Here is a 26389-nt window from a genome sequence, read left to right as displayed (position 1 = left end):
AAACAATTTTCCTAGTTAAATCTTAGCGATATTTTTTGCACCTTTTCACACTAATGCTTAGTTAAATCTTAACAAATTAAAGAAACTAAAGGAGCGTAGAAACATTGCATTAGTTTGTCTTGGGAAAAGGAATGGTATTGCAGAAAATGCTGGCTTGAAATTGAGAATTTCCAGTCCTAGCTTGACACTCCACGAAAATTGTAAAAGCAGCATAGCCCGCAAACTGATAATTAGTCGAGGAACTCCTCTTCCGTGAATCGAGCAAAGTCTATCTTGTCACTAACTGTCTCTTTTTGCCCACTGATACCCATCCCAGAATTAACAAAATGATAGAGTGAATGATGAAATTCTTCAAAGGGCTCTTTTATGAATCCGAAAGTGCCCTCAATTTGCTTGCTCTGCCCTGTAAGTAGTGTAATGGTTGTTCCTCTTGATTAAGATCGTATGCAAGTTGTTAGCTTCAAGGAAACCTCTAAACTACATTATGACTAGTTTTTTCCTTCTGGGGTTAACGTAATCTTGGTTACATACAAGTCGTGAATTTAACAATGCATGTACGGAAGCATGGAAATATTCTTGGGAAAATCAGGACTTTGCTGATTCTGCTCCAGGAACTTGGGTGGGTGTTTGCAACGAAACCCTTTGAAAAAGAACTTCAGGTTGTCAACAATGCCAACTCAACGAAGCACCATTTGCCAGACTGCAGCAAACAGTAAATGGAGTTCGGGATGAAACTTTCTTTTGTCTCCAATCTACTCTGAGTTGATACAATTGGTTTCCGATTTTCCTGCTGCATTTCTTTTTTTATGCTAACAAGTGCACTTGCAGATATTTAAGCATTGAAGGGTATTTAACCTCAGGATATTATACTTTTACTGAAATTATGACTCTGAACCTATCTTTGAGAGACATTGCATATGGAGTAATTTGTTCGTGATGTATCATGCATCTTCAAATCTGCCGGGCAAGCACAGAAGGAAATGACGATTATAAGCAAGAGCCACTAACAGAGAGGAGATTCTGAAGTGCGAGACTTTTGAGGCAATAAGTGCTCCATCATGCTGATGTGAAGTGGGGAAGGAAGGTGGATTTGGTGTCTGCATCATCCCACTCCAGAGCATCCCACCACTCCTTGTAACAGTAGATAGTTGGCAGTTCTGCTACATTATGGGCCTTGAGTGGTAGCTTATTCAGCTTTGGACAATCTATCACAGCAATTTTCTTCAAAGATGGAAAAGACATATTCTCTTGAGAGATGCTCTTTAATTTAGGCAGTTTTCTAATTGACATGATTCTGAGGCGAGGAAAAGCATTCAGGTAATCCTCATCTTCCACTTGATCTCCGCTTATTATTTCTTCCATCTCCCTACAGTAAAATAAGTAAATCATTTCAAGCTTTGGAAGCTTTAAAATCCAGCTAACGTTCTTCAATTTGTCACAGTACCAGATGTTGACAGAACGAAGATTTCGGAGGCATCCTTTGCTCATTGGATTTCTCCATACCGATATCAAGCTTGGAAGACCGTGCATGGCAAGAACCTCAAGGTTTGGCAGCCAGTTATTCTCAGCCCCATCAATGATTGCCAAATACTTAAAGTCTGGACAGTTGTTAATGCTGAGCCTTCGTAGTCTCTCACCATCTCCTGTACTGTGTGATAGTTGCAAGTTATAAAAGCCTTCGCACTCCCTTATATACAAGTATTTTACACATCTGCGCAAAGTTCTGCTACCAGATAGCCTTTCCAGGGCATATAAATTGGCCAATGTGATCCCTAAGGAGGTCAGATGTTGCAAGGATTCCAAGTCGGAGAGCCTAGCTTGATCATCATCGTCAAGACCTTGCAACTCCCAATCCCCAAAACTGTAATAGAAGTTCAGTACTTTCAATCGAGACAGTCCAGTTATCGCTGTATGTGGAATGCTCTTAAGATACCGATTGCGTTGCAGATCCAAAAGCCTCAGCTTTGCCAGACCTCCCAATTCTCTAGGCAGCGTGCTTATTTTAGTTCCTGACAAATCAAGATGCTGCAACTCAGCCAGATTACCAATGTTCTTTGGTATCTCTCTGAGACTGGTAAGTGATAAGTCCAAAACCTTGAGATTGGGCATATATTGAAAAAAATTTTCTGAGATTTTGTTGAGATCGCTGTTCCATTGTAGCAGCAAGGTAGACAAATGAGGACAAACAGGAGTTCCAGATATTTCAGTGATTTCATTATCCAGTAATGAAATTCTCTGTGCTGCTTCCCAGTTTTCAGCTGCAGGTGCTTCTGTCAGTCCTGAGCTAGCCTGCATTAAGATTTTAGCGCCATTCTTTCCACCACCGGATGCAACCCATAAAGCAAAACTTCTGACAACATCATGCATCTTTACTTGGGTTTCCTCTTCACCATTTTCCAAGAAACAAGCTACTTTGAGAGAACCAATGATAGCATGTCCTATTGTATGGACATCATCACCAGCGCTACCTAGAAACCCCTCCCCTGCCCAGTATTCTATAATCTGTTCTTTCTCTATTGGATAGTCTTCAGGAAATAATGAACAATACAAGAAGCATAATCTTAGTATATCATTCTCTAGATTGTCATAGCTGAATTTAAGCAGTGTAAAAACATCTTCCATACCACGGAGTTCTGAAGGAGATTTGTTCAGCACTTCTATGGCATACTTCCACTCCTCTTCTGTTTGTTTGTTTGCCATAGCCCTTCCAATGGTGACTAGAGCTAGTGGAAGGCCTCCACATTTTCTGACAATGGTATCCGCATAAGCTGAAATGACTGTTGAATCCATCATCTGTCTCCCAACCTTTTCATGAAAAAGCTGCCATGATTGCCGCTCATTCAAGAACTCCACCTTCAGCTTGCAATTGGCATCCATGTCGCTGCAAACATCCATTGAGCGAGTGGTGAATATGACTTTGCATCCGTTTTCCCTGCTGGGAAGAGGAACTCCAATCTTCTCAAAATCAAGCCCTTCCCAAACATCATCTAAGAGCAGTAGAAATTTCCTCCTCCTCATGACACTGTATATCCTTGAAGTTCGCAATTCCTGGAACTGGTTTTCATCCCAAGACAAGCCTAACCTCACCCCAATGGCTTGCTGAATTTTCTCAACAACAAGTTCTTTAGACACCACAGCCCAGATTACCACATCAAAGTCATGCTCTAATGTCAAAAAGCCATTATTTATGCTCTTCAGAAGGGTAGTCTTCCCTATCCCACCAATTCCATATATTCCAATAATCCCAGTATTCACCTCCTTGAGCAATTCTTGCACACTTTTCAGCATCAATTCTATCCCTATAGCTGGCCTAGTAGGTATTTCCACCACAGGAACAAGAAGCAGTCCATCAGCAAGGTTGACATCCAAAATCGCTTTTCCCTTCAAGTCATTGATTGCTGAAAGAATCCGCAAAACCTTCCCGCTGAATTTATATCTTGAACAGTAGTTCTTTCCACAGCAACCATTACTCCTTCCATTTTCAACATCTTGTGTGATGGATCTTACTTCTGTTTCCACACTTTCTACTCTTACCAGCCAACCTTTGACTTGGTTAGTGCATGTTAATCCCAAAAGTTCTGCTCGATCAACTTGTTTCTTCAAGTCATCCCTGGCTTCTGTGAGCTCCACCAGAGCACCCTCGAGGGAGTGAATGCTTTGATCCAAATTCACAACATTATCTACTCTTGGGAAAATGTAATTAACAATGGTGGTGAGAAGGTTGACCAGAGGGCTCACAACATCCATTGCTACAGATGATCTGAGAAGACAGACTTCTCCTTTTGCTTTATGGGGCTAATAAAGATCTCAGATCTCATGGACGAGTGAGCTAGCTCAGATGGAGGTGCTTATTGACTATTTCGCTTATTGAATGATTAGCGTTCAGCAGTTGTAAGTTACTCTGGCAGAAGTTTGACTTCTATTTTCTACTTGAGGGCTCCTGGCCTTTCTACTTTCTACATGACAAATTCTTTATTTCAGTCGCTTGAGTTTTGGAAGAAATAAAAGAAATGAAAACTAAAATGTATCTTTATCTGTCATCAAATATATATGTACCGATAATGAATATATGAAGAACAAAGTTGGCATGAAGAAATTTTTTTTTTTTTTAAAGTGAGATGGGTCATATTTGAGATCTCGCATTTATCCTCCATTTTTCCGAATTACTCAACACATTCTTAGGAAAGAAATTTATTTATTTATTTTTTAATTTTTCTCACTCTCAACACAATTTGGAAGAAGTTTAACATATTGCAAATTTAACATACTGCAAATACAATTTAAGAAGATAAATTTTGGACTAGAAAAAAAAATTTATCATTGACAATCTGTCATGGCTCCGTTTGGATTAATCATTTTTTCAAAAATAAATTTTTCAAATATAATGCTACAATAATATATAATAATTTAAAAAATATTTTATTTATTTAATATATCAAATATTTTAAAAAAATTTTAGAATACTGTAACAATAAAATTTTTTAAAAACACCTCAACAAATAATAGCGGAGAAGGTACTTTTACGCATGCCAATGAAAACATCTCCCGAGTCCCGACTACGTAAAAGTCAAGGGAAAAAAATAGAAGTAAAATAAAATATGGCGAAACGATGTCGTAAGGCACAAAATTAATTAACGACAACTACGCCACCGAACCTTTGCTCCTCCCTGCTCCGCTGGTGATAACGGGAATGATCTAAAACCTCAAACCAGAAACTCAGAATTAAGAGAAAAAGTAATGGCGGCAGCAATAATGGACTGCACAAACTGGGATGAAGACGTCTACAGAGACTCCATTTTGCAGCACCGGGAAACTCTTTGTCGGACCGTTTTCCGAACCGCCTTCGCCCCAAACCCTGGTAATTCTAACTCAAATCCTGACGTCATCGTCACGGCCTGCAGCGACGGCTCCATCGCCTCTTACTCCATCTCCTCTTGCCTCGTAATCTCTCATCTCTCTTTCACGCTTGCTACATTTTTTTTCCTAATTCGGTTGCATCCACCTGATTTTCATCTCATATGAATATAAGTGCGGTTTTGATTTTTCTTTTTTAATTCTTCTTGTTGTGTTAGGGTTTGGGTTTTGGGAATGCTAGAGCTGCTCACAAGTAAGTGAGCACCGGAGACCGGTAATATGTTAGTGTTTGCTTTGTTTTTAAGTGATCTGGGTTAACTGGGCGTCTTGATTATTTTGTTGTGTAGTTTTTTGGTAGCGGAACCTAATTTTTTGATCCAAGGACATGAAGGCCCTGCTTATGATGTTAAATTTTACGGCCATGGCGAGGATTCTTTATTACTGAGGTAATTGAATGGAATTTCAGCTCCTCCTTGGTCTGTCAATTCAGCTTGTAAGCATGTCTGTGAGCTTTCAAATGTCATGTTGGATTACATGAAAATAGATGACTTAATTTTGTGGAATACGATGAGTCTGTCTGGTGTAACTAGAAATTGAGTTGTCAATTGTCAAGGGCTGACAATTGCATTTGTCACTTATTTTGGACTGTCTAAGCCTGTCTCTTCTTGTTCTTAGTATTTCTTTTCGTTCAATCAGAGTCAGTATAGCCACTACTAGTTTGGTAACCTCATAATAAATTAAAGTTATGGCAACTGAACCACAGAGAGAGTGAGAGAGAGAGTGTCTAACTTTAGAGACACAAGGACAGAGGAATGTGATTAGAAATATTCTATGAAACTGATTTTGGGCTGAGTCTGTCATATATACTTTAACAAGTTTGGTTTATCAAGCTGGGAATCTCTGTCAGCATATTAATTGGTTAAAAGAAACTTAAGATTTTCCCACTGGGATAATACTTTTGACTTGCATTTGCAATCAACTAAAATGGCACATGAAACTGGGACCTTTCTGAGGTTCTATTTGAGATGAATGCGAATTTGATAATGACATGCTGTCAAGTACATAGATAGCCTATCTTTTTAATCCATCATATTTCACTATCTTATACGCTTTATTTAAAGCATTGGTGATTAAGCATGATAATATTTAAACTGAAAGAATTTGCTATGTGCATGTGGTGGTGTACAAATGGATGTCTTTTATAGAAGTTGACTCCTGGGATTGTTACTACTGTGTCATGAGGACATGCAGCAATTTTTATGTGGTGAAATGTTGTGCAGTTGCGGGGATGATGGTCGAATTCGAGGGTGGAAATGGAAAGAAATAGCAGATTTTGATGTGCCTGGGCAAGGTGGTCTGTTCTTAAAGCCATTGTTTCTTTGCATGCTTTAGTCTCAAAATGATGGAATATATTATTTTATACCTCATGGAAATCATTTTAATTAGTAAACGAGGCTGAGTATTTATTTCAAGTTTCCATCTTTGACGTCTGATGTACAAGGCTTTGGTTAAATGAATTGTCTACAGAAGATGGTACACTGTAGTCGACTAAAATTGCAAAATGAGTTCAACATGTTTCACAGTTCCGGGAACTTCAGTTATTGGATTGTCCTAGTTTTGAACTGTGAAAGAAAGATTTTAGTTTAGGTAATGCCTCTTCATAACAGAGTTTCAAATGTAGGATTACTAATCTTTAAATGCTAGTGGTAACAAGTAGAAAACAAAAAACCTGTATAAACTTTGTCTGTAAATCCAGCATTCTACTTACCAAAATTTCACGGTACAAGTCTGCCTGAATGCCTCTCTGTCTGCAATCTGTTTATTTCTGACTAACCTTGGTTGCTGAGATATTCGCTTGGAGGATGTTGTATTGTTTTGGCTGGCTTGATTAAAACTTTTACAGTCAACATTTTAAGTTTCCAGATAGGAATGGTATTGAAGTAGGTCCATAACTCGTAATAGCAAGTATTTGCTGATCTTAAATCTTGTCTCCTCCTATATTATTCTTGGTTTCATGTACTTGATATCTCATCTGGTCAACTTTTGCAGGGGGAAATATGCAGCCAGTTATTGACTTGGTGAATCCTCAGCACAAGTTAGTCACTTTCAAACCTAGTATAGCACTGCACTGGGGAAATCCTTGTTGCTTTACACATTCATGTCAAGGATGTCCACAGTTTTTTGATATTCCACAAATTTGTGGGATTGAAAATTTGGTCCCTGACTTCATTTGATACATTTTGGCACCACTGATTCTATTTTTTCATAGTGTAGATTGGGTTGACAGCTTTTGACTTTAAAAACATGTTTTCAAATTTGGATGAGATAATGTGCTTTTAATTAGCTTTTGATACACGGTTTCGGTGCATATGCCCTTACCCATGCTAGAGCATGTTGCTTTATGTTTTGTTGTTGCATTATGTAGGTGGTCCAAATTAGCATAAACTACATGGTTTGGATGAATATGCCCTCACCCATGATAGCACTTCTAGTTCTCTGTTTCTGCCATTCTTGTGGTGTGTACATTTTTTTATTTAAATTTCTATTAAACATTGTCATCTTGGTTTTAGCATTATGCCCAGTATGCTAAGTTTATTTTTTTTTCTTATTTTAGTTCCATCTTTCATATTATTTGCTTTGCAGAGGTCCGTGGAGCGCACTTTCTCCAATCCCAGAGAACAATGCTGTTGCTGTTGACACTCAGGTTTGTAATTTTTTTCCTTATTTTGTCAAACTGCTTGTACAACAATTTTCCTGGAGAGCAGCTCCCTGATATATAAAAAGGAAGACAAAAAACAATAGAGGACAATAAAAATGACAACAGAAGAAAATAGCTCCATTGTTGCAGGTTGGTAAAATTAGTGATGTGACTTGCAATGTCCTTATGGATGATCCATCTTGCGATGAAATATCTTTATGGTTCTGATAATGCTGTAATAAAGTCATCAAATGCAGTTAGTCATGCTAAAGTCATCATTTTTTGGTTAAAGGATCTAAACCTATGCAAATGATTTGAGGAACACAGGCTGTTAGAGTTAGAAGGGACACTGTAGATGAGAATTACGTAGGGTTGAATGATTTTTCTCTTTTCCTAGTGTTCCTTCCCTTCTTTTTCTTTTTGACTGTGACTATATTTTTGAATCTCTGCCTTTTAACAACCGACTAGGAAGTTCAGTTTTGTTAGCAGATTTTGATTTGATACTTTTATGTGTCCAGTTTCATTGTGAAGTTTGATTTTTTGTAGCTAAGCTTGTGTGATCTGTAAGAGTTTGTGTACTCTTACTCAGTCTGTTGATTCACATGGTTTTTCATTTGTTGGTATAGAATGGATCTATTTTTGCCGCTGCTGGTGACTCTTGTGCATATTGCTGGGATTTGGTATGTATTTTCTGTAGATGACTAATCATGTAGACCTTTTTCCTTTTTCGTGTATTTGTTTGTTAATTGACACCCTTTGTTTCTAAACTTTGATTATCTTTGTTGCTTTTCTATCTTCGCTTTTAGCAAATGATTCAATTTTACTGAAAAGAGGTATATTGTACCAGGAGAAGTCTAAAATCAAAACAGTTTTCAGGGGTCACTCCGACTATCTGCATTGCATTGTTGCCCAAAGCTCTCACAGTCAGGTCTAAATAATTTTTTGGTTCTCATTCTTAGTTTATGTACTTATTTTTTGTCATTTATTCTTTGGACTGTGTAAGAGGTTGATGCCTGGTATTGCCTTTTGTATAACCTATCTTTTCCTTCGACATCTTATTGGTTTTTATTTGAAAGAATTGGTTCTTTATTTTGTAATTTTTTATTCCACTGTTATTTTCTACTGTTCTCGTCTTTGCATAGTGTTCTTTTCTCGGTTGTGAACTCAGTTGCTTTAGGCTTCTGACTTTACTGCTACTCATGTCCAATCAAGTGAGAAAGTGATTTCCTCTTGGAAGTATTTCAACATGTATCAGTAGTGGTGGATTTTCTTAGGGTTTATATGCTGATATTCATGATTTATTTACACTGTTTAAGAAATTAGCCTGAAAACTTCATGTTCCAGTATTGATGCTGTAGCTGTATTCTTAAGTGATATCTCTATGTTTCATTTCCCACTTTGCTTAAATCTGTTTCTTTTTCTGCTTTCTTTCTAGTGTGTTTTCAGATAATCACTGGCTCAGAGGATGGGACAATACGAATATGGGGTAAATATGATTCTTAAAGTCATTTGTGTGCTTATTCATCTTTCATGTCCTGTGTGCTTATTCTCACTTATCTGTGCACTTTTTCCCCCTTCCTCTTCTCTTTTTCTATTGGTGTGAAAGCAGACTGCAAAAGTGGGAAGTGTGTAGAAAGAATTAATCCAGGGAAGGATAAGTCTTTGAAAGACGCCTCTCCATATATCAGTTGCATTGCTCTCGATGATAGTGAGAGCTGGTTGGTAAGAACTCACGTAACACCTGATTTTAAGTTTTTCCCCATTCTGAGTACCTTTGATTTTAAGTTTTTCCCCATTCTGAGTACCTTTACATGGCATCTCTCTTTTCTGTATACCTGTATGCAATGTCTTGGGTATGGCCTTCTGTTGTAGTCTTCTTTTTCTTGACTAAAATAATTGAACAAAATTGGATAGTTTTTTTTGTTTGTAAGGGAAAAGTTATCTGCTACTCACTTGGATGTGCATTTACCCCCTGTAGGCTTGTGGGAGTGGTAGGTCATTATCTCTTTGGAATCTTCTTGCTTGCGAGTGTGTGTCAAGGATGAGCACAAATGCTTCTGTACAGGATGTTTTATTTGACAATAACCAAGTGAGTCTTTCGTGCTCTAAATATTATTCCATAAGCTCTTCTCCACTGAACTGCTTTTGTAACATCAGAATTTTCTGTTGTCAGAGGCTAATTTTACAATTGAATGTCTTTGATCATCTTCCTTAAGAATGTGGTTCTTTTGAATTAACATGTATTTCACATCTTGACATTCTGCGATCAATAAAGTGCAGGTGCTTGGGCTTGTCTCTGAATTTATAAGCATCAATAACTTGTAGTTTCTCATCTTTTCATATATTTCTTTTGTATAACATCTTTCTTAAATTTCTATGTGTTGACTCAAAATGTTTGATTAGTGGTGGACTTCTAAAACTTGTCTAATAGGTTAAGTATACCTAATACTTTATTCAGACCTCTGACATCATCTACCATAACATTTTTTGGTTCTTCTTTTACGCGTTTATTTTTGACTCTCTGTCTTTTTGTTGGGGACGGAATTTCCTCCTAGAGTGTATCCATAATTCTTGATGATTGTCTGTTGGCGCAACTCTTCAGTCACATGTATCTCCTTCAACTGCAGTTTCAGTTTAATCCTGCTCTTCTTCTTTAATAACTTTACATCATTATTATGAATTGCGGCAGTTAGTGCGGGATGTTGAGTTGGACGTCGATGAAGATATTGTTATATCATTTCTTTTCATATTAGATGTGATCCTCTTTTGTCAGCATTTCGGCCATGTAAACCTTCTTCATTTCCTAGTATGAATTCTTCATCAATTAGTTTCATATGATACTCTTTAACCTTTGTATTTCAGATATTAGCAGTTGGGACAGAACCAGTGGTCAGCCGGTTTGACATGAATGGAGATACTATTTCCAAGATACAATGTGCTCCACAGTCTTCATTTTCTGTCTCTTTACATTCTTCTGGGGTGAGTTATGTTTCAGACTGCAAAACTACCTTGTGAACATTCTTGTATTCCATTCTGCTAATGGGGATCACTTGAATTCATGATTTGTGTTGGAAGTAAATTATGATAATCACTAACCACATGCTACGACTATTTTGTACTTCGAAGATTGAGCGCTGCATGGTAGTTAATTCGTTACCTATACTTCCTCTTTTTAATTGTTCTCAGGTTGTCGCTGTGGCTGGTTATGGAGCATTGGTGGATATCATCTCGCAGTTTGGGAGCCACTTGTGTACATTCCGGTGCAGAGGGCTTTAGACGGCATTAGTCAAAGCTAAGTAGCGTGCACTGATGACTTCCCAATATGTTGTGAAAAGTCTTATTTCTATCACATCCTTGCTGTCTGAGAGGACAAGGATCTGAGGAACAAATGATGAAATGCCCGCTTCCGTGGATGTGGAACTTGTGACTATCAGAAAATATTGGAAGCCAAATGGGGAATGACGTTGAGAAAATTTTGGGCTTCTAGCATTTCCTTCATTACTTCTTGATTCTTACTCTGCCCTAATAGCACCTCTTTAGATGTTACAGTAAATAATTTGATTACTCAGAAAGAAATTTGGGAATAACAGAAAACTGGATGGTGAAAAAGAAAAACCAAACTAGCACACTACTACATCGGATTTCTCACCTTTTTCCTTTAACAGAATAGTTTTTTAAGTCTATCCATGAAAAACTTGCAAACTACTCGTTCATTAGACTGCAAGAAGTCACCGAATTGTACCTATGGATACCATTAATCCGCATGAATTGCGAGGAATATGGACAAGTCACGAAGGCCACTGTAAGTTGGACGAGTCAGGTGCGGTAGTCTTGTTGGATGTTTTCTAATATGCCTAAACATGCCAAGAGGTGAGGCTCGGACCAAAACATGAACCAATGAAGGCCTGCTCATAACTTGTTTAAAGTTTGAATAGATTCTAATGCCCATTGCGGTGGACGGGGCTATACTGCATGCTGTAATAGAGAGGCTAAGAAAGAGCCGTTCAATTGGCTTTCTCAAAGCAAGACAATTGCACAACGCCCAGCCGGGGCAAAATATTCATGAAGTTGAGGAAAGAAGATGCGGCAACAGGACGCTGACCGTTCCCCTGAGATATCAAAACGTATATACGTCCTTGGAAAACTATCTAAGTTTTACAAAAAGTTTCTGCTTCAAACACCATACAAATGAATGCTGGCCCCTAAATACGACCGGCAGTGAAATCCTCTCTTTGCAACTGGTGGTTTGTTGAGCAGTCGCAGTGCCATTTTTTAGTAGAAAACTTGCCTTGTAAATTTTCCCACATAATCCCTCTCTATTTTAGGGAGATTCTTGCCAGAACCGTCTTCATTGTTACAAGCCCATCGTCCAGTGTCCATGTATCTGAAAATATGGGACTAATGGGCTTTTGATTTTGATTGGAGACCTCAAATATTTTTTGGCACATGGAAACTATTTCAGGGATCAGTTTAAACTCAAAGAGAACCGTGGATGTTAGAAAATTATATATCTTCTAAACTAAACTCATCATAGTTAGTAGCCACGTGCAATTTATGTAATGGGAAGTCCCGTGGACAACTTCCACAAACTAAACAAAAAATGTTGACGCTTTCCTTTTCTAATCATCATTATCACTCGATACTCTCCCCTCTCCCTCTCCCGCTGTGAACACTCCATGCTATAAGATCCGAGGAGTGTGCGACACACTCTCACACGCATACATACACACACAAAGGGCACCAAAAAAAGAAAAAAGGAACATACTTTGCAACTATCCAACATTTTTCTCTACTCCGACGAATTTCTGACACTATTTATCGATCGATTTCTCTATTTTGGGTGCTATTCTATTTCTCTTTGCAGCGCTTCTTGTGTGATTCCTTGTACATTTCAGTGTTGGTGCTGTATATGTTACTACAATGATCTTCTAAAATAATTGCATAAATATTGATTCATTTGTTGCATGCAAGAGTTTTAATTTTCTTTTCTGTTTGGATTTAACATGGATGGAGATATCTGCTCTGTGCGAGCTGCAGTGGGTGTTGTACAAATAATTAAGCTGCATTGTAAAAGAAAGATATGAAATAGTTTCTGGGATTTGACTAAGATGGTGATCCGTTTATTTCGTTCAAGGATCATTGGATCAGATTGAACTTGAATGACTAAATTGCAAAATGTATAAAGATACAAGTAGTAGATGAGATGCTGTCAGTTTCATGTTTATTTTCCAGTACTGGATAATGTTCTGTAATGATCAAAAGGTAGCTTGTTAAAAGTCTTAAAGATCATAAACAAATTACTTTTGAGGTTGACGGAAATCGTAGCTGAATTTTGAACTAGAATTCAGGGAAGGAAATATGAACTGAAACGAAATATCATGTCCGTAATTTGCTTTGGTTTACTGGTTTAATATATTTTGTTTTGAATTTGTGTTTTCTTGAAAACTATGGAGATGTTGATGTAGGTGCCTAACTTTTGAAAAATTGGCAGTCATGGCAGGTGTGGCAACAGATGGATCACAGTTTGATGCTCGCCAATATGATACCAAAATGAGTGATTTGTATGAACAAGTTAATTTTTTTCAATCATTCTGTCACATAATGAATTACTTACCTAGTTCCTGAGAAAGATAAGATTTTGTATTTTCTTCAAATTCTGATATCCAGAGTTTCCAACACGATGCAGAGTAGGCACCTTCAACTAGATGCAAGTAAAATTTCTTTTGTTTCTTTGTGTTCACAGGCTTTCGGCTGGTGGACAAGATTTCTTTACATCATATGATGAGGTCTGGGACAGCTTTGATGGTATGGGTTTGCAGGAGAACCTCTTGAGGGGCATCTATGCATATGGTATATCTCTTCTCAGCTTGAACTCAAGATTGGTGCTTTATGTTAGTTGCATTGCTTGGTTTATTATCTTGCAGCCCATTTACATTTGATTCTCAACTCTTTTAGTGCCATAATTTCGTTTCAATTATATGGTTGAGGTAAAATATTGAATCATAGAGGTCTTTCTGGTCTCCTCCTTGAAATGTGTCTTGAAGAAGTGTAACTTTTTGCACATAAGCATGGAAGGAAAGTTCTATTTTACTTTTCCTTTTCCTCTTTGTTTAGTTGCTTGCCTTACCAGGATTGAGCGCGCACTGAAGTTGGTTGTCTATGTAGGATTTGAAAAACCCTCTGCTATTCAACAAAGGGGAATCGTACCTTTCTGCAAAGGTCTTGATGTTATTCAACAGGCTCAATCTGGAACTGGGAAAACCGCTACTTTCTGCTCTGGTGTCCTTCAACAGCTAGACTATGGACTGGTTCAAAGCCAGGCTTTGGTTTTGGCACCTACTCGTGAGCTTGCACAGCAAATTGAGAAGGTTATGCGAGCGCTGGGAGACTACCTTGGGGTAAAGGTGCATGCTTGTGTAGGAGGAACCAGCGTCCGTGAGGACCAACGCATTTTGGCCTCCGGAGTTCATGTTGTTGTTGGAACTCCCGGGCGTGTATTTGACATGCTGCAAAGACGGTCCCTTAGACCTGACCATCTTAAAATGTTTGTGTTGGATGAGGCCGATGAAATGCTTTCTCGAGGTTTCAAGGATCAGGTATTCTCCTCTTTCTGTGACTGTATGTCCTCACAAGTGTAGACATACTGGCTGCAAGTGATATATGTCTAGGAGTTAGTAGAACCCATTTTTTTCATCTATAGTTTGACACTACTGTCCATATTCATATTGAAGTGCAGTAGACAGAGATCAAGAACCGGTACGGTTAAGTCTTGTTGAACATTTCGTTTTCACTCTTGATGCTAGATCTATAACATTTTCCAACTTCTGCCTTCAAAAGTCCAAGTTGGAGTTTTCTCCGCAACAATGCCTCCTGAAGCGCTCGAGATAACGAGGAAATTCATGAATAAACCTGTCAGGATCCTTGTCAAACGTGATGAGCTCACACTGGAGGGCATAAAGCAGTTCTTTGTGAACGTTGATAAGGAAGAATGGAAGCTCGAGACGCTTTGCGATCTGTACGAGACCTTAGCCATCACTCAGAGTGTGATCTTCGTGAACACTCGAAGAAAGGTCGACTGGTTGACTGACAAGATGCGTAGCCGGGATCATACGGTCTCTGCCACTCACGGTGACATGGATCAGAACACTAGAGACATAATAATGCGCGAGTTCCGTTCTGGTTCATCTCGTGTTCTTATTACCACGGATCTTTTGGCTCGAGGCATCGATGTCCAACAAGTTTCCCTTGTTATAAACTATGATCTTCCGACGCAGCCTGAAAACTACCTCCACCGCATCGGACGCAGTGGACGTTTTGGGAGGAAAGGTGTTGCCATCAACTTCGTGACGAGAGACGATGAAAGAATGCTCTCTGACATTCAAAGGTTCTACAACGTAGTAATTGAGGAGCTGCCATCAAACGTTGCGGATCTTCTCTGAAAAAACTCGTTTAGTTGAGGAGCTGCAAAAGCTTTCTAATTGTTCTGACAATTTTCTTTGGGTTTTATATAGTGAGCTAGTGCCAGTTAGAGCAACTTCTTCATTTGCAAACAACTGCTGCTCATCTTAGTCGCTGCATCAGCTTAGGTCCAAAGCACTCCGCCCCTTTTTTTTTTTTAACTTCTGGACTTTGATTTCGGCTATTACTTAACAATAAAATGCTTTTACTCAAACTTTAGCAGATGGGTCAACATCGAATTAAATTTCAGGTTGTGTTGCTGATGAATGAATTCAAATTCAGATACAACATACAATTGGTCCGAGAGCACTGACGTCAGGTTGGATGTAATGGATGATTATTTAGGATTGTTCGCCGGAAAACCCTTAGCGCAGCCGCAGATTGTTTGACTAATTCTGCGTCGAGAATAGGAGGAAGAAAGAAACCCAAATTTGAAACCTTCAGACTGCGGAGAAACTGCGGAACTCAGCACGCATTGCAGGAGTGCCAGCTGGGTAACGTGCCTGCCATAAAGAAATTGATCAAGAAAGATAAAAACTGCGGAACCCTAATAGTAGTATTCTATTCAAGTATTCTGTTCAACTTGTCGTTTTTTCAGATCGGGTGGTTTGACCAAAGGTGGGTCACGTTTTGCAAAGATTGCTTAATCTTAAAGATTTCATCACTTCTTGAACAGCTTCCACTGGTTTTTCTAAGTCACCACCGGCCAGACAGGGTACACAGCATCGTGTTTCATTTAAACAACCCCAGAGGGGTATTCTTCAGAGATTGTTGAATATTCATGCATGAGAAGTTCTAAGACAGACAAAGCTGGCAAAAATGAAAGAAAATACAATAAGGAAGGAACCATGCAGTTAGATAATAATTTTGCCTAAATGATGAGCATCTTTGTTCATCTAGGCTGGATAATGTTTCTCCACTTAAACAATAATGTATTGGTGTCTAGTTTTTCTTTTATTAGACTCGAATTTTTTCAGGTTTTAATTAATCAGATTTAGAAATTTTTAACTCTATTCCACAAATCTCACAATAACATCTATGCATAGATGTCCGTGGGACTATAAAAATTTTATAATGCTACTTTTATGCAGGGCAGGGCTATCAAATAAATCGAATCGAGTCGAAATTTGACCTAATCTAATTGAGCTTTAACTTAATTTTATCGAACTCGACTTCGATCTCGATGACCTGACAATTTTAAAGGTCAAGCTCTAATTATTTTATTTTTTAAAAAATAAATATAATAATATTTTTTTAATAAATAATAAAATATTAAATATATATATAATTTTATTATTAAAATAATATATATATATTCAAACTTGCGAGGTACCTTACGAACTAAAAATTTAATATTTTAAATTTAAATTTCACTCCATCAACTCGAATTCGAATTTAACTCGATGACTCGAACTCGACTCGAATTCATTCGCATGCTAGATTCGTTTATGGCCGGGCAAGGAGGGCTTTCGACGGAATTGGGTAGCAGTACCACAGGGTCTAGGCCCCAATCCTTTCTGCATCGTAACCTGAACTAACGCAACAGAATATATGTAAGCAACCTGTGCGGTGGTCCAATTCCAGAGCGACGCGGTCTCCATCGGTCACTGACGCTGTCATCCTGACCTGTTTCCTCTGGGGTAGGCCAAGCCGCGCCTCTTGCACCGTCATTCTTTATAGTTTATACTCCAGCATAATATATACTCACTATTTAGCATCCACTAATTAAAATGAAAAATGGAAAGAAAATAAAACACGCAGTCAAACGCACCCGCCCGTCAGAAACTTCCAAGCGGCGGCTCCTTCTCCCGTCGGCATTCATCCCCACTTTCTCTCGTCACCATTTTCTCCTCCCACGGAAATTCCCTTTCACCAAAACACGCACACGCTCTCGCTCTCTCTCTCTCTCTACCAACAATCTTCAGTAGTATATAAAATTGCTGCATGCAATAGAGATATTCCAATTGAATACTGTTGCTCATTTACACAAAAACAATTCCACATAAATATAACAGGACCGCTTCAATTTTCTTCTCCTTTACCAATCACACTTTGTCGTTTCTAGACTGTTCCCCCAATCCTTCTCTCTCTATATCTTTCTACGGAGTCACGGAAAGAGAGTTTCCTCGTCTACAACAACATCCGCATACATAAATTTTCTCCGTATACAGCTAGAAATTTTGGAAATGGCGTTCATGGAGTCGCCGGAGGTTGTGGTTGCAGCGACGGCGACTACGACGATCTCCAGCGCGGAGAATAGGGAGGAGAACTCGAATTACGATCGGAGCGGTTCTCTTAGGAGGAGGACAGCGAGTTCGGTGGTGGTGGAGGCTGTCGCTGTCGCCGCCGCCGCGGCGAAGGACGTAGTGAAGGAGTCTGAGTCGGATTCGGACTTGGACTCGAGTTCCAAAGGGAACTCGACGGATGATTATGAGGAAAGGAGTCGAAGTAAACTGGTGTATGGGAGTAGTGGTGGGGTGGAATTGGTGAGGGAATTGAGCAACGCAAAGGATGATAAGGACAAGGTTGGGAGTGGCGAAGGCAGGGGAGGTGGTGGTGGTAGTGGTGGTGGAGTTGAGTCGTCGTCATCGTCGTCGTGGAAGTTTGCTTACAGACCTTCTGCGCCGGCTCACCGGAGAATTAAGGAGAGCCCTCTGAGCTCTGACGCCATTTTCAAACAGGTTTTCAGCTGCCTCACTAATTACGCAACGTAGATTACATTACACGTGTAATTAATCTAACGTAGCTAGATTTACTGCTTTGTTATGTGATACGTAAAGTATACTAGTGTTGAGCTCTGTGTACAGAATTCACAGGTTTTATTGATTTGGCGCTTATGGCTTGAAATTTGAGTATTTGAATTCTATGCAGCGGTTAATCTTTTTTTTTAACTATTTGATTTTTTTCTGAAACCTTTTCTTTTCCGTAAAGTTTTCAGTAGAATGTTGTAGTGCAGGGCACTCATTGCAATTTTTGTTTCAGAGCCATGCGGGTCTTTTCAATCTCTGTATTGTGGTACTTGTTGCGGTAAACGGCCGGCTTATTATTGAAAATTTGATGAAGGTGTGTGACTACTTCTGGCAGTTATGCTTGTTAATTAACGTTACATTTTTTCTGACACATATGAAGCACATTAGCAGTCCTCAGTGCAGACTTTATTGCATTCTACCATGTAGCAACAACAGATGTTTATTAAGCAGTACTAATTTAGCACTAGCTTGTATATTCTGGCCTGCCATCTATTTGAGAGTTTTGGGTTATATTCATACCATATTGACTGCGTTCTTAATATCTTTACAGTATGGGTGGTTAATTAAGTCAGGTTTTTGGTTTAGTTCGAGATCACTGGGGGATTGGCCTCTTCTCATGTGCTGGTAACTTTACCCCCTGACTCTCTTTTTTTGCTTTTGTTAGTCTCCTCCTTGCCAATTCCAAACACTAGAACGGCAAAGAGTTAAGGTTGGTTTTTTTGGGTTACATATGTGAGCCTAAATACTTATTTCCTTTTCTGGTATCTTGCAGTCTCAGTCTTCTTGTTTTCCCGCTTGCGTCATTTTTTGTTGAAAAATTGGTGCAGAAAAAGTACATTTCTGAACCGGTAAGTTTCAATTTCTATTTTATGTTGGATCATCACTAGGTATTTGTAAATGGTATGTATCTGGATTTTGTATGAATGTAGTTGTTTGTTATTTTTGCTTTCTCCTTTTTTTTCTTTTTCATCCTGACATTGAAAGACATGGGCTAAATTTTGCAGGTGGTTGTCATTCTACATATCATAATAAGTACAACTGCGATTCTGTATCCTGTTGTTGTCATTCTAAGGTTTGTTATCAACTTATAGCATTGTGACTGTGTGTGGTTCTTTATTTCCATCAGGTCCACCATGCAAGTTCAAAGAAAAATGATGTAGAACTGCTTTTATACATTTTGCATTACCGTTTTGGATAGTTGTGAGATATGTTTAAGAGCAGTGACAATAAATTTTTTTTTCTTAAGTTCTAAAATGAATTACTGAATGTGTCAAGACTTGCACACAAGTTGATCTCTGATTAATTATGAAAAATGTATGTCAGGTTTTGACAACTAAAATGTGATTTCTTTTCCTTTTTTTTTATTAGTCTTGAAATCAATATTAGGTTGAATAGCCTTGGTTGCAACTTTTTGCTCTACTCTCGTCTGTCATCTTCATCATGGAGGTGGAAACACAAGAAGCATAAAATATGGAAAATGACTCAGATGTTTCTTTTTACTGCAATATATACTTTGTGGCATTACTTGTTAACATGGGAGATGGGAATACCATGTCAAACTGGGCATTTGTTTGTCGCAATTTTAGTCGTGAAATATTAATCAGAGGTTTGAAATGCTCAGGTGTGATTCTGTTGTTCTCTCGGGCGTGAACTTGATGTTGTGTGCCTGCGTTGTGTGGTTAAAATTGATATCCTATGCGCATACCAATTATGACATGAGAGCAGTTGCAAAGTCACTCGAGAAGGTATGAAGAACACACTCTTTTCTGTTGGTTGATTATCAACTTTTGTCGAGTCATTTTGTCAATATTTCCATGGATAATGTCAGACCCTATGTGGTGGGAAATTTGGTGGTGAAGCTTAAGAAATTCTTTCTTGGCATATCATATATTATTTTATGCTTTCTTTCTTTCACTTCTGCACATCTTGCGTCTGTTTTGTGCTTTCAGAAGTTAATTTAAAATTTGTGGATGGACATTTTGTATGTAATTATTCTCCAGATAACTTTTAACTTTTTGGGCCATTTTGTCAATAGTGTAGAAATTTACCTACTGATTTTTTATTCCTAATTAGAGGACTCCTGAAAACTTGAAGGTGCAAAATAAATGTGTTTTGCGCCAAGTTCTTGAGTCTGACATTTTTAGAAAGCATAAGCCAGTTCTTTTAAGCTCCTTTTCTAATGATAGGGGGAAGTCTTGCCCAACTATTTGAATACGGATTTCAGCTATGATGTGAGCTTTAAGAGTTTGGCATACTTCATGGTTGCTCCAACATTATGTTACCAGGTAAACATGCTCTAGCCCTGTCTAATTTATTTTAACATTTTATCTCCTGTTGGTATTCTATTGAGATTTTTAGGAGCATATGGACTTGAATTAACCTCTGAAGTCTGGAATGTCTTCATTCATGATGTTTCTACAGAGACAATTTCGCCACATTATTGTTTTGTGATCATGACCTCTATTTTGTAATGTGCCAGTGAGGAGCTCTCGGTTGTTGATGTGAATATGGTTAGGATTATGATGTGTGATGGGGTATGCAAAACTTGTAATCTTTGTTCTGGAAAGGTGTCATCTTGTGTCATTATAGTTAATTTTTTTAAAATTCTACCTACAACTCAGCGAAGTCTATCTTCCAATATATGTTATGCATATACAAGTGATCACCTACAAAACAGTGGGAGGTTTTGTTGGCCTATTTTGGTTCTAGGATACTAATGCAGATTATGCTTCAATCAATAATGGAAATGGAGCCTAAACTTCCAATGGATGTACTGCTCACCATCTCAAGTTTGCCAATTATTTAGTACAAACTGCAAACTTCTCATCCACAGAGGCAATGGAGAATGTTGTGGTCAATTTTTGTGTGTTTTCAGAGATGCTTTCAATTTATTGTCAACCTTTATAAATTTTCCGTAAGTAATCCTTCTCAACCGTAGAGGCAATCAAGTAACAATGGGTTTGTTAGCCACTATTACCTAATTTTGGGTTTCTTCTTTGAAGGTTAAACATGCGGCTTAGGAGAGATTGAGATTATATTCTATCTTGTAAGCTGCTGCTAGGTTGAATGTGTGCAAATTACTTTTGGCCTAAGTATTTTGGTTTAGCTATTGTTCATACTAGGATCTGATATGGCATTTAGTTCATTGTTAAAGAATTAAAAGAGAAGAAAAAGGAAAGCAAATCCATTAGTTTGGTTCTTGACTTATTTAATTTTGAAAAAAGCTGGTTAAGGTAGTTGATGTTCCATGCTATGTGTTGATAAAAAATACTTTCAGAGAAAAATTTCTTTGCTAGGTGTGAGCTTCATCAAAAGATTTATATTGGTTGTATTCAATGGTTTACACAATGTTATTGGGAAATTGAAAACTCTCCTGTGTGCATTTATTTATAGGGAACATTTTTTTCCTATTCAGTATAAAGTCATTAAGTTCCTAATTACTCTAGCATTGTTGGTTTTAGTGGTGAAATTTTTTGATAAGTCTATACCGAGAAACTGTCATTTGCAGCTAAGCTATCCACGCACAGCTTACATTCGGAAAGGTTGGGTGGTGACTCAACTCATCAAGTTGGTAATTTTTACAGGTTTTATGGGATTTATCATAGAGCAGGTAATTTTCTGTCTTCTTTGTGGGAAATTTGGTTCTTACCTTTTTTCTTTTTTTGGGTTCTTCTTGTGTAAAACTCAGCTGACAAAGTCATATTATCATGCAGTACATCAATCCAATCGTGCAAAACTCCCAACATCCTCTGAAAGGAAATCTTCTATATGCGATTGAAAGGGTCTTGAAGCTTTCAGTTCCAAATTTATACGTTTGGCTCTGCATGTTTTACTGTGTTTTCCATCTATGGTACGCCATCTTCTCTTTAATAAATTAGTAGAGAACTTTTTCCCATTTCAATCTTTTTGTCCAGTCCAGTGCCGTATGAGGAGGATTCTTATATGGGTATTTTTGGGTGGGATTTGAGGGTTAGGGGTTGGGTCATGGGTGGGTGTCCTTGGTCATATGTAGTCCTGATGTCAGTATGAAGTCACGTAGTTGAAGAAAGATATAGAGAAGATAGGTGGTGCTTTATCAGTTAAAATTATGAGATTAGATACACAATCTTTGGAGGTTGACAGTCTACTGGATTTAAGATCAATGTTCTTTGTCATAAGAAAATGACTAAATATCCTACCACATGGAAGTGATTGTGTTAGCTTGATGTTGAGTCATTCACCATTTTCTTTGAGGCTTAGCTGTGGAAACTGGTTGGTATGTATTAGCAAAATTGGGAAAGGAACGACAGTATGAATGAATTTGCATAATCCTTCTTTCATGAAACAAAAACGGAAAAAGGCTCATACCTTGAACTCTATTTTGGTGGAAACAGAAGATTAGAATGAATGTGATTCCAAAAGCAGAGAACTGGTTAGAAGATGATATGGAATGATTTGATTGTCTCTCTTCCTTTGGAGATGGAGTCCATGTTTGTTTGCCAATCATCGTTATCCTAGCACTTGACTCTGATTATAATTCTGTGACATCATATAGGTTAAATATACTTGCTGAGATACTGTGTTTCGGGGATCGTGAATTTTACAAGGATTGGTGGAATGCAAAAACAATAGATGAGGTAAACTTTTAGAAGACTTAAATATGATCTTTATGCTGTTACTTTCCTCTTTTACATTTCTCATTCCAATTATCTTAGAACTAATTAGAGATTTTGTTTTGTTCTCCCACCATCAATTGAAATGGTTGTCCTGCTGTGGCTGTTGCTAGTATTGGAGAATGTGGAACATGGTATGTAATCTTCTAGAATTAGTTTCAGATTTGCCTTTCTGAGGATGTTATTTTTTCTTCTTTATTTGCCTTTTCCTTCTGTGTGCACATCTATAGCAGTCCTGGTGGATTGAAGACTCTGTTTGTATCTTCATGTAATGACATGTATAATGCATCACAAAGTTTAGCGTATAAGAAAGTCCTCATTTTTGTCTTGCATTTTGTTTTGTTGAATTAGGAGGTATGTTTTTACACTTTCTGTATAGAGTATCTGCATTTCTTGTGGTGCATGCTTATGTTTTTTTGGCTGCACAAAATGCCGTTTGAGTGTGTTTTAAGCTGAGTTCCAGCTTTGCTGGTGGGGTTTGCAGTTACTCGGGCTGTTCAGTAATTCATACTCTTTCATAAAGGAGATAGATGTTGTAAATGTTCTTCTTCATACATTAGATTCTTGTCATTTCTGTTGTTGGCAGATGCAGTTTTACCAGTATTTTAATATATTTTTGTTGTAATAATTATTGCTTAAAACCTTTATTGATTGCAGCCTGTCCATAAATGGATGGTTCGCCACATTTATTTTCCGTGCTTGCGCAATGGGTTACCTAAGGTAAAGTCTCCAATTTCAAGCTGCCTAATGTATTGAGTTTGTTTGTCCTCTTGTCTTCTTGGAAAGTTGATGCTTGCTGAGTAGTTCAATGGTTCCAATGAACAATTTCAAGCTTCAAAGAACCTTCAACTCTTTTACAAAGTTTATTCTGGATAGTTTAGAAAGACTAGTAGTTAAACAATCAAAGAGAAAAATAAGATTGGTAAAGTAATAGGTAGTTCACCTAGAGCCCAAAAATGAAAAAAAAAGGAAAAAGAAAAACAAGGGCAGTTATTCATGTAGGGGTAGTATTGGAGAAGATAAAAATGTTACACCCCACATCTGCTTGCTCTCCATTTATTAAAGTAGTATGAATGGACATCCTTCTTTCCTGTTCCACATTAAAGGTCCGCTGTAAAAATGAAATTATTGTTAGTTAGATTTAATATTCATCTTTTTGTTGCAGGGAGTTGCAATAATCATTGTGTTCCTTGTTTCTGCTATCTTCCACGAGGTTGGTGCACATTTACTTCCTATATCTTGCCAGATCCATAGATATCGAACATTTTTCATTTTTTTCCTTTTTTTAATAACATGCAAGCAAATAATGCATGGAACTTATGATGACTGCGCTTTGTGCTCATTGGCAGCTGTGTATTGCTGTTCCATGCCACATATTCAAGTTTTGGGCATTCATCGGTATCATGTTTCAGGTAAGGGAACCTATCTGTGCATCTGCAGAAAGACTTGACATGATGTAATTAATAGTGTATTTCACAGTACAGGTGGTATTATGTACGCTGTATCTATTAGACATCTTTATGTATTGAAACTTTCATTCATATGTATTCTGCTAATTTAGTTTCCAAGAAGCAGAGATGACCCAGATTATATATGGCATCTGTTTTCTCTTTGTTTCCAGCAGGAGTAAGTTTTTTCTTTCTCCTCTTTTGGACAGGTTCCCCTGGTTGTATTGACAAACTTTTTGCAAGCTAAGTTCAAGAATTCGATGGTAGGTCTTTTTAATATTGGATTCTTGTAGCCTATGATTGTGTCTTGTATAGAGCAGTTGATGATTGTGTGTGATTGTCTTTTGTTCGTCTTCTCTGGAAGTAAGTGCAAGTATGAGTCTTCGTTGTCTTGTGTTCATCTTCTCTGGAAGTAAGTGCAAGTGCGAGTCTTGTTTGAGTCATTACAAGTATCGTAGCTTCGTACCAGCCATTAAGAGCTTGTTTTTTAGTATTGTGGCTAAGAATCTTCAACTTCTCATATGCACAACCTGTTCGTGCTATTTTATGCTATTATCCTTGGACTCCTGCAGATACCAATAAAATGTACAAACAAAAGAAATTTTACCTGTAGTTGTTCTTGACACTTGTCTTTAAGATGCCTGTGGCTGATCATATCCTGTTTTATCCAGGTGGGGAATATGATATTTTGGTGCTTTTTTTGCATTCTTGGTCAACCGATGTGTGTGCTGCTTTATTACCATGACTTGATGAACAGAAAAGGTGATTCAACATATGTCACTTAGCCGGAAAATTGTGGACTCGCTGGATTCCAGCTGCTGTCCTGGGCTTTTACTAGTGTAGGTGCATGCTCGCGACTGTACTTGGACCATCTGCGTCTGCAGTGCAATGCCGCCTCGCGTGGGCTAACAATTTTGGTACGAAATGTAATGCGTGTGTAATGTGTATCAGTAGCAGCAAGCCGGCAACGATGTATACATTGACTGTTTGTAAATTATCCAATTTTTCAGGTCCATGGTAATATCTTGTGCCGTCAAGCTCTTGTACAAGTTACCCGTTTCTTTATTCCATTTATTTTGGTACACTAAAAATTTGGGGCACCTGTGAATTTGGCCTCGGAATTTATTACTCCATGGGATATGTTGTTCTGCTCGGGGAGTCTACGCCGCCAAGTGGCGGTCTTTTCTCCGAAAAGTTGGGTCACCCACCGGACACTTTTACTGCAAGTTGCCTAGTTCGATCATAATGAATAGAATACTGGCTATTCATCGTGCGTACCAGGCCCAAAAAAAAAAATATTTTTTTTTGGGAAGAGAATGGGCCTATCTATGGCGCGTTCTTTGTTGTAAGAATCCGTGGTATTACGCGCTTTGACTTGTCGCAGGCCATGTGTGTCTGTATTCCCCCCTAAATTTATTTGGTAACTAGCGCCGCTTGAACTCATAATGAACGCCCAACTCTAAGTGGGGACTTGTGGGAGTAAATGTTGCCTTGGAGCCGTAAATTAATGTTGGAGTAATGCTTATACCAATAAAAAGAGTACCTCAAAAAAGAGTAACTAAACTGTTGTGTTTTATTCTTTTTTAGCTTGTGCTTCTCTTATGCGGCAAACAGGCTTCCTCCTTGGGTAAATGTAAATCATATCCTCTCTGCATTATATTATATTATATTATATTATATAATAATAAAAAGAGGAAATGTGGTTAAAGAGCAAAACAGGCAGAAGACTGGAACAATTCCTTCTAGCTTATTAGCTGTTTGTAATTAGACACAAGCCACAAGGGATCTGCATCTGCAGTCCAGAGGAATTATAACAAAATCAGGAAGTCTGTTTGCATGCTTATTGGGTACAGCTGAGTGGCAAGCAGTTATTGCTGGATGACAAAGTGTAATTTGGCGTCATCCACTGAGTTTTCTTTCTCCACTGCACACACCTAGTAAGTACCACCAGCATCCAGACCACCGACGGCCCCGAAAACCAAGCCAGAGCACTCTCGCGTATTATTATTATTATTACTAGCATCGACTATAAAGCTTAGGAATCCTCGCAACCATATTCTCCTACGAAAGGCCTAAAACAAAAGGATTTTTGCTCTTGATTTCCTCCCACAATGGAAGAATTCAGATCCAAGTCCTACCATGACGGAAGGAATTCTCAATTGGAGAGCTACAGCTGCAGCAGCAATAGCAACCCCTCCTCGAACCCAACTGGGCTGCAAGATCTCAGATGCTATAGTGCTTCCTATGCAACAGCAGCAAACAATGGCCACACGGAAATTTCTAAGGATGTAAAGTTCAAGAAAGGCAAGTCCGCCAACGGGTCCATTTCAAAAAGTTGGAGCTTTAATGATCCCGAATTGCAGAGGAAAAAGAGGGTTGCTAGCTACAAGGTCTATACTGTTGAAGGTAAAGTTAAAGGGTCTTTGAAGAAGAGCATTAGGTGGCTTAAAGACAGGTGCACTCAGGTGGTCTATGGTTGGAGGTGATCTTCATGCTATTGTGATTATCTGTTTACTATAATCTAGCCTG

The 26389-nt window shown here is 38.2% G+C and overlaps 4 protein-coding genes across 6 annotated transcripts; 3 read left to right on the top strand and 1 right to left on the bottom strand.

The window, feature by feature from the left end:
• Positions 1–459: 459 nt before the first annotated feature.
• On the bottom strand, positions 460–3952 carry LOC113691453 (disease resistance protein RPS2). 3 transcript variants are annotated; one of them, XM_027209590.2, is made up of 2 exons: positions 2625–3952; positions 460–2525 (listed from the first exon to the last, which is right to left on the bottom strand). In XM_027209590.2, the coding sequence occupies exons 1-2, from the start codon at positions 3745–3747 to the stop codon at positions 1057–1059; spliced, it is 2592 nt and encodes an 863-aa protein (XP_027065391.2). In that variant the 5' UTR covers positions 3748–3952; the 3' UTR covers positions 460–1056. The 3 variants fall into 3 exon arrangements, with proteins under 3 accessions (XP_027065391.2, XP_027065390.2, XP_027065389.2); XM_027209589.2 differs by having other exon boundaries at positions 460–1366; positions 1445–3951; XM_027209588.2 differs by having other exon boundaries at positions 460–3950.
• A 610-nt stretch (positions 3953–4562) lies between these two features.
• Positions 4563–15118, top strand: LOC113693964 (eukaryotic initiation factor 4A-15). Its single transcript, XM_027212773.2, has 17 exons — positions 4563–4941; positions 5073–5107; positions 5202–5300; positions 6135–6205; positions 6904–6949; positions 7498–7558; positions 8179–8232; positions 8400–8480; positions 8999–9038; positions 9162–9274; positions 9531–9641; positions 10415–10531; positions 10739–10825; positions 13013–13113; positions 13296–13402; positions 13718–14148; positions 14356–15118. Exons 1-17 carry the CDS (start codon positions 4738–4740, stop codon positions 14989–14991), a joined length of 2394 nt encoding a protein of 797 aa, XP_027068574.2. The 5' UTR covers positions 4563–4737; the 3' UTR covers positions 14992–15118.
• A 1854-nt stretch (positions 15119–16972) lies between these two features.
• Positions 16973–24909, top strand: LOC113694047 (diacylglycerol O-acyltransferase 1A-like). Its single transcript, XM_027212904.2, has 16 exons — positions 16973–17691; positions 17993–18073; positions 18311–18384; positions 18533–18608; positions 18765–18832; positions 19382–19505; positions 19947–20045; positions 21269–21370; positions 21474–21610; positions 22295–22376; positions 22526–22546; positions 23070–23132; positions 23578–23625; positions 23762–23824; positions 24070–24123; positions 24532–24909. Exons 1-16 carry the CDS (start codon positions 17197–17199, stop codon positions 24643–24645), a joined length of 1701 nt encoding a protein of 566 aa, XP_027068705.1. The 5' UTR covers positions 16973–17196; the 3' UTR covers positions 24646–24909.
• A 1062-nt stretch (positions 24910–25971) lies between these two features.
• Positions 25972–26346, top strand: LOC113691982 (uncharacterized). Its single transcript, XM_027210309.2, has one exon. The coding sequence runs from the start codon at positions 25972–25974 to the stop codon at positions 26344–26346; it is 375 nt and encodes a 124-aa protein (XP_027066110.2).
• Positions 26347–26389: the final 43 nt, after the last annotated feature.

Source organism: Coffea arabica, chromosome 6c (genome assembly GCF_036785885.1).
Source record: "Coffea arabica cultivar ET-39 chromosome 6c, Coffea Arabica ET-39 HiFi, whole genome shotgun sequence".
Classification (NCBI taxonomy): Eukaryota; Viridiplantae; Streptophyta; class Magnoliopsida; order Gentianales; family Rubiaceae; genus Coffea; species Coffea arabica.
The sequence above is the reverse complement of the archived record's forward strand: the minus strand, read 5'-3'. Positions and strand labels throughout refer to the sequence as shown.

What these genes read in the sequence shown, in the direction of transcription:
- LOC113693964 (XM_027212773.2), top strand. Translation starts at nt 4,738, where the DNA reads ATGGCGGCAGCAATAATGGACTGCACAAACTGGGATGAAGACGTCTAC. An exon ending in TCTCTTTACATTCTTCTGGG is followed by an intron (nt 10,532 to 10,738) that starts GTGAGTTATGTT and finishes AATTGTTCTCAG; the next exon opens with GTTGTCGCTGTGGCTGGTTA. An exon ending in CATTCCGGTGCAGAGGGCTT is followed by an intron (nt 10,826 to 13,012) that starts TAGACGGCATTA and finishes TGGAGATGTTGA; the next exon opens with TGTAGGTGCCTAACTTTTGA.
- LOC113691453 (XM_027209588.2), bottom strand. Translation starts at nt 3,747, where the DNA reads ATGGATGTTGTGAGCCCTCTGGTCAACCTTCTCACCACCATTGTTAAT.
- LOC113694047 (XM_027212904.2), top strand. Translation starts at nt 17,197, where the DNA reads ATGGCGTTCATGGAGTCGCCGGAGGTTGTGGTTGCAGCGACGGCGACT. An exon ending in TGGCCTCTTCTCATGTGCTG is followed by an intron (nt 18,385 to 18,532) that starts GTAACTTTACCC and finishes GGTATCTTGCAG; the next exon opens with TCTCAGTCTTCTTGTTTTCC. An exon ending in CTAAGTTCAAGAATTCGATG is followed by an intron (nt 24,124 to 24,531) that starts GTAGGTCTTTTT and finishes TGTTTTATCCAG; the next exon opens with GTGGGGAATATGATATTTTG.
- LOC113691982 (XM_027210309.2), top strand. Translation starts at nt 25,972, where the DNA reads ATGGAAGAATTCAGATCCAAGTCCTACCATGACGGAAGGAATTCTCAA.